The 7,485-nt window shown below is 38.9% G+C and overlaps 1 protein-coding gene across 1 annotated transcript in view; it reads right to left on the reverse strand.

Annotated features, from left to right (window-relative positions):
- ELP3 (elongator acetyltransferase complex subunit 3) overlaps window positions 1-6,814 on the reverse strand; it is a 141,648-nt gene extending 134,834 nt beyond the window's left edge. The window contains 4 exon segments of the mRNA XM_032790883.2: window positions 1,459-1,527; window positions 3,227-3,290; window positions 6,763-6,781; window positions 6,784-6,814. Of these exon segments, the coding sequence (XP_032646774.1) occupies window positions 1,459-1,527; window positions 3,227-3,290; window positions 6,763-6,781; window positions 6,784-6,814 (183 nt within the window).
- Between the last annotated feature and the right edge of the window lie 671 nt (window positions 6,815-7,485).

Here is a 7,485-nt window from a genome sequence, read left to right on the forward strand (position 1 = left end):
AGCATGAGAACAAACACTGAATCCTACAACTTATCTCCACCAAGTTTATTTGTCGGGGAGAAACATGGAGAAATGTTCTTGGGGATACATACATATATACATGCCACCCAAACTGGGACTGCTGGAACAGCCCCCAGTTTTTGGCCTCTGTCCCACTTCCCCCTATTTGTCTTGAGTAGCAAGGACTGGATTTCTTTTTGCTGAGTTCTTGCCTCTGAACATCAGAGACTGCTGCAGGACAACAAGTAGACACTTCTATTCCTCCTCCTCCTGCACTACTCTTCCTTGTTCCCCTTGTTGGCTTCTATGGCAGCGGTCTCCAAACTTTTGATCGCGCATCCAATCAATAAGAAAATTTTGGGCACACACCCCCTGCTTCCGGCTGAACAGTCGAAGCAAAAAAAGCTGTTCGGACTCCCAGCTGAACTGTCAAGGGGTGGGGAAGCCGCTCAGACTCCCGACCGAACTGCCAAGGGGTGGGGAGTGGAATAGCCACTCGGACTCCCGGCCGAACTGCCGAAGGGTGGGGGGGAAGCGGAGCTGCTCCGGTGGCACTTGTCCTGCCGCACAGCCCAAAGGATCCTCTTTGGAGACCACTGTTCTAAGGGATGGAAGCAGCCACTAGGCCAGCAGTTTCACCTCCGCCCCACCCTCAGGAGAAGGGAAAAAGGAGGCACCTAGATGAGGGAGAATAGAAGAGGAATCTCAAAACAGAATAAGAATGGGAGAAACCCCACAATAGGGGAAGGAAAGGGAAACATACCAGAGTCTGATCCCATGTTCATTTATCATGATTGTCCATTCTCCATCAAGCGGCAGGTTATGACTTAGTGAGATGCCATCCTCCTAGTTTTCCCCAGGTTTATGCAGTTTTTCCCGTGGAGATGCTACTGGAGGGAGCTGAGCTAATGGACATCCCCACCCCCAATCACACAGATGTGAAAGTGATAAGCCACTAGCTTCCCCAGCCCAAATGTAACGGGTAAAAGGCAGGGCTTATTTAGGGGTGAACTAGTCAGGTGTTGTCAGAGCATCAGTAGCTAAATATCCATATTTTAGGATGGTTATCTAAAGTGTAAGACTTTGGGGGTTTTCATCATTGAGTTTATATGAGTTTGTCTTGTACTGACAATAACATTTCATGTTCCAACATCATTATAATGATGAAACATCATATATTTATGTATGAAAATAAAGCAATATAGAGAACAGAGAATGAAGGATTTGGCAGCTGGTAGGAGAGAGGATCTTAAAGATCGTCATAAGCAAGTCTATTTTGAGGACCCAAGATATATAAATATCTATTTAAAAACCCAAATCTCACCAGAGTGAACAAGACAATTCAGCAACCCCAAAGATCACTCTCTTAATTGGAAAGCTGGTTTCAAAATGCTGGAAACTAAGAGAATTACTGCAACTATTTTCAAACAATATGTTCCCTTCATTGCAAATATTTACCTGTTCGACTCGATGTCTTGTCTGAAGATAAGGATCATATCTGGCACGAATGGCCCTCATTGATGTTGGCTTGGAGAAATAAAAGGATTCATTATTAAACCTTATTTCTTGACAGCATACTGGAAAAGAACAAGATGTGACTCTTTAGCCCCTGGTTGGACACTCCATTTTCAGAAACACATAATTATTAAAATCTTGATCCCATTATGACTCCAGTGTCTATCTGGCTGTAGTTTACTGAATGTTAACCAATGTAAGAAATCAAATTTGTGTTTTGCCCTGACGATGTAATGCGACTGAAATAGCTCAGTTCAATCTTTTTTTACACCATTTTTACTTCACCACCACAAGTCTCAGGGGATGAGGATGGGGCAACAAACAGATTTATATTGTACCTCTGCAAATTATGTTTACAAAACTATTGTCTCACAATACGTCATCTTGATGCTTCATTCATTTTTTCCTCCTACCCTCATCTCACTGCTTCTTCTCCTTCATGATACTCCCTGTGCATGGAATGACTTCTCAATGTCAATTTGTTATCCACCACCCTCTTTTCATTAAATCCGTAAGAAATCATTTCCATGATGCCAACATTGTGAACTATTACTAATTGTTTTTAGACAAGTTATGCTCTCCTTTGAGTTTTCTAGTGCATCAGGGACTCTATTTTGCAAGTGTCAAAGACACTTAATACTAAACGAATGCATGCATACAAAACACAGACACATGTGCTAAGAGTCTCCAAATCAGTGTGAATTAGGAAAGTTTTACTGTACATACACACTTCCTAATTTGCACTAATGATTGGGAGACCCATTGCCAATCACTGAATATTGGATAATAGCAAGTGAACCAAAAAATTAAAGCTAAAAGGACACTGTATCTAAGTCTGCTTAGTTTGTTTACTTTGACAATTACTTAGCTTCAATTATTTTTGACACTTCATAATATAGTAATAGATGCAATGAAGCATATTTTTACAAAAATGTTTAAATAATTTAGTCTTACTACAGCATCTGCTATTAAGCTTTTGCTGGGTAGCAGGAAAGCTTTTTTTGCACTATAAAATATGTAGATTAATGAGGTTCTACAGCAGATACATATGTAGTTGCAAGATGTGCTACTCTGGGGTTTGGCATGGGACACCAAATCAAGTAAGTTAAGAAAAAGATTCACTTTTGAAGTATTTTATTTACAGATTTTAGAACCTCAAGATCCCACTTTTTGCTAAAGTGAGTTACAATGAGCCGGGCTAAAGAGCACGCAAGTTTCCATTGGGCTGTTTCCTCGGGCAATATTTATGAGGAAGAATAACTTTTGAAGAGATCATACTTGGAACCTGCCAGTGTCCCTTTAAGTTTAAAGCCATCGGAAACAGGAAAATAAAGAAAACTTATCTTTGCCAACGTGAAAAAGATAAAATAGGTAGGAAAAGAAAAACTTTTTTCAAGCCTAAGGGGGAAAAAAGCTAACAAAATAATAAGAGAGAAGAACTATTAAAAACTAATTCAAAGGGATTTCCAGCCCTAGCAGTTTAACTGTTTCAGTTTCACTACTCAGATGTAGTGAAACTGAAACAGTTAAACTGCTAGGGCTGGAAATCCCTTTGAATTTTTCTCCCTTGGAGTTTTTTCTCCCCTCTCTTCTTTTTCATTCTTGCAGTAAGGACTGATTTTCTAAAGAGCTGTGAACAGAGATGAAAAGGAGCCGGTCACAATTTCACAGACAAAATGTGACATTGCAATATAACCCTCAAAGGTAATACCTCATAGCCAGTGTAAGACTGTGTTGAATATTCAAAATCAGAATCGGGCCCACCAGGGCAGTATCTGCAAGTATTAAAAGAGAATAAGGATTTATACACAAACCTGTACCAATGACAAATACAAAACAATAAAGAGTCTCTTGATTTAACTGAGACAGGTATCTGCATTTGTGCACTACAAACCATATAGTTTAAGGACATGATTTAGCATGGCAATAAGCACCCTCAACTTTTATTGACATTCCTAGGAATTGCGGACACATAGCACTATACAAATGCTGTACTATAGCAGTAAAAAAAAAAAAAAAAAAAAAAAAAAAAGTACATGTAAAAAAGATGATCACTAGTACTGCACAACAGACATTTTACTTAAAGCATCCAAAGGATCAGGCTAATAATCATATATAGAGAAATGTGGACCCGCCAAATAATTTTGTCTACCTAAAATAATTTTTAAATAAATTATACCAAAAAAATATTAGCACATGCCCTCCAAAACCCTGAAATAATTTCAAATAAACCACTTCTCCACTTTATTCATTTAAGGAACCAGCTCTAGAGCTTTGGACTAGTATCACAGAAAAAATATTAAAATGAAAAAGCGATACTATAAGTAGCTCTAAATGTGTATAAGAAGCACAAACATTTTCCAAACATCATAATTAAATTAGCCATCCCCTATCTAGAAAACAACTCCTCTGGTTTAATGTATCTGAAGCATTTAGGATGTCAATATACATAAAAAATAGATAGGGCCTGCAGTTACAAAATAAAGATAACTCAAGATCTGCATTTCATTTCCAGATGCCATTAGGATTTAAATATTGATAGTGGAGAACCATACTTCTATGTAGTTGCTTGAATTCAGGGACATACTGTTTAGCAAACCACAGAGTGAAGTAACATGCATGCTGGACAATTGTACAGTAAATTACTATTACTGGCTCTGACGACTTACATTAAACAGATTTTAATTACATGCATGCAAGCTGCAGAGAAAACAATTAGTGGATACCACAGCATTACTGCTGCTCAGGAAAAGAACTGGTAAATGGATTGCTTCCCACAGAAAGGAATCTGTTTCTGTTCACTCTGAAACAGCCTCAGTTTACTTCTCAGGGTTACAAGTGTAATGGCTAAAGTACATTTCATTCAATGTTCAAACATGACCTGGCACAGGAAGTGTGAGAATTCCCTCAGTTTCAGTAGTTCAATAGTACAGACTGAGCACTCTCAATAACCAAGTTAATGGAGCAGTCAGCATGTTATTGCTTAAAGTACAGGTCTCTGATTAGAGAGCAAAAGTGCCATCATCAGGTTCCAGGAATGTCTCTCAATTATTCCCTATCAAATCAAACACACTCAGTTCATAATAAAATTAGTTACTTTTCCCACAGCTTGCATGGCAAACTCGGTCTGGACCTTTCCTTCTCATGAACCACCACCAGTACTGAAGAGTCTGCAAGCCAAATTAATATCCTTGTTTAAACTGGAGCAACACAATTCAATGTATTTGTACTGAATAGAACTCCTGATGACGCACAAGAAGAATAGACTTCAGCTTCAGAACAGACTCTCTTAGCATGTTGGCACTGAAAATTACTAACATTTTATTTTAGTTACTAAAGCTTGCAGATATTATGCTGAACACTCAGAGCAGAAAGGAACCATTATCAAATAGCCAGAATAAAAGTACAAAAAGAACACCTAATTTTTTCACTTTTTTGAATTTCTCTAACATCTATTTCCACTCAGATTGGAAGAGCCCATGGACATGACATCCGAGCAAGCAGTGGGTTGAGGATGTCATGCAGACAACAGAAATACTTGAGATAGCAAGGGATGAGGTAGCTAAGTGGCATCTTTCATTATAAATTTGGACTTTTGCAAAGTTTTAAATATTTTATTTCCCCAAACTTTTTAAAAGTCGTATTTAAATTTTGAAAAGCCCTGCAATTTTTTCTTACTTCTCTAATAATTTCCATTATATTCATGGTAGTTTTTGTCCCAAAGTTTGTTTACAGGCTGCTCAAGAATATGCTACTTAAGTCACTACAAGCACTTTTCAAATTGTGACAAATATTTTCACCCACTTGATCTGAAACAGCTCAATTTGAGAAGAGTAGACAAAGACCTCCAGGGTATGTCTTTTTTACCAGGCATTTGAAAAAGAGGGAGAATTGTAACAGCAGATATGAGGAATTGTTCAAATGGAGGAGTGATTCATGGTAGATTGCCATAAATTATTGCACTAAGGATGTATTTTTAAGTTGTGTGAATGGTTGTGGAACCTTTATAGCGTTTTTATAAATCTACATGAACAAACTAAAACAACATAATTTGCATTCCACTATTAACAAGTGGCCAAATCCAGCTCTTTGCATTCACTTAAGTATTTCCACTAACACAAGCAGGGATGTCATAAACAGATAGCTAAGGGTTAATGTTTCTTTCACCTGTAAAGGGTTAACAAAGGGAACCAAACACCTGACCAGAGGACTAATCAGGAAACAAGATTTTTAAACCCTCAGGGAGGGAATGTTTGGGTGTGTGTCCCTTTGTCTGTGTCTCCTGTCTGTCTCTCGGCTATGAGAGAGATCTTTATATCTTCAAGCTTCTAATCTTCAGTTTCCAAGTTGTGAGTACAAAGGTAGAAAAACAATAGGCTTTTATTGTTTTTTTGTATTTACATGTGTGTAGTTGCTGGGATGTTTAAATTGTATTTCTTTTTGAATAAGGCTGTTTATTCATATTTTTCTTAACAATTGACCCTGTATATTGTATCTTGATAACAGACAGCATTTTTATGTCTTTTTCTTCTTTTATATAAAGCTTTTCTTTTAAACCTGTTGGATTTTTTTTCTAAGTGAGGCTCTAGGATAGAAATCCTGTGCCAGGATTATGGTCCCTCTCAAGGAAAGACTGGGGGGAAAAAGAAGGAGGGGAAGGAAATTGCCCTCTCTGTTTTGTAATTCAAGGAGTTTCAAAGAAGTAATCTCCAGGAAACCCACGGAGGGGAAGCCGGGGAGGAAATAAAGAGAAGACAAGGGGAGGGGGTTATTCCCTTTGTGGTAAGACTCAGGGCATCATGAGTCTTGGGTCCCCAGGGAAGGTTTTTGGGGGACCCAAGTGAGCCAAACACTGGAAATTTTTGGCTGGTGGCAGCGCTAATCAGATCCAAGCTGGTAATTAAGCTTGGAGTTCAGCAGGCACCCACTTTGGACCCTACAGGTAGAATTAGGAATTATGCTTAGAAAGGGATTGTCCATTGATGAAAAGCATGTTTCTTCGAGAGAAAAACTATCAAACAGAGTATCGGTTTCTGCATAACCATAGCATCGACAGTCGGATTTTTGATTCAACTTGCTACAAGTTTTCACTCATGCAGAAAGAAGGTGGCCTGTGGACTTCTAGAAGGTTAATCCAGGTCTGCAGAACCCAAAACAGCAAAAGTGACAGTATGCTACTGCACACGGCCAGACTTATTCCACAGATAGAAACATTTCTCCTTTGGCTCCTCTGAACGTCATACTTACACACATATGTTTCCTGTAAGTTAATGTGTGGACACCTGTGCGGTTTGCACATCACAGCACAACAACCAATCTGTAATAAGGAGAGTTTCCAAAGGAAGGAAATTATAATCTTAGTTATATTGAAATTATGAAAGATAAAAAGTACATCCTGAAATTATACAAATAGTCTCAAGTCCCTTCCAGTTCCTATTTTAAGTTTTTTCCATCTGAGCCTACCCTTAACACACTGGGCATTAACTCTTGAGAGAAAAAATAGTAGTGGCAATGACAGTTGACCACCATCAATGCAACAGTAACTAGTAATGCCATTACTAAGGCCTGGTCTTACACTACACGTTTAAACCGAATTTAGCAGGCGTTAACCAAATTACCCTGCACCCGTCCACACAATGAAGCCCTTATATCGATATAAAGGCTCTTTAAACAGATTTCCGTACTCCTCCCCGACGAGGGAAGTAGCGCTGAATCAGTATTGCCATGTCAGATTAGGGTTAGTGTGGCGCAATTCAATGGTATTGGCCCTAGGGGGTACCATAGTGCACCTTGTGACCACTCTGGAAAGCGATCTGAACTCGATGCACGGGTCAGGTAGACAGAAGAGCCTGTGGAACTTTTGAATTTCTATTTCCTGTTTGCCAGGGTGGAGCTTGATCAGCAGGGTGCGATGCAGTCCGCAATCCAAAAGAGCTCCACATGGACCGTACGGGAGATACTGATCTTGAT

This window comes from Chelonoidis abingdonii, chromosome 3 (genome assembly GCF_003597395.2).
Source record: "Chelonoidis abingdonii isolate Lonesome George chromosome 3, CheloAbing_2.0, whole genome shotgun sequence".
In the NCBI taxonomy this organism is placed as follows: domain Eukaryota; kingdom Metazoa; phylum Chordata; order Testudines; family Testudinidae; genus Chelonoidis; species Chelonoidis abingdonii.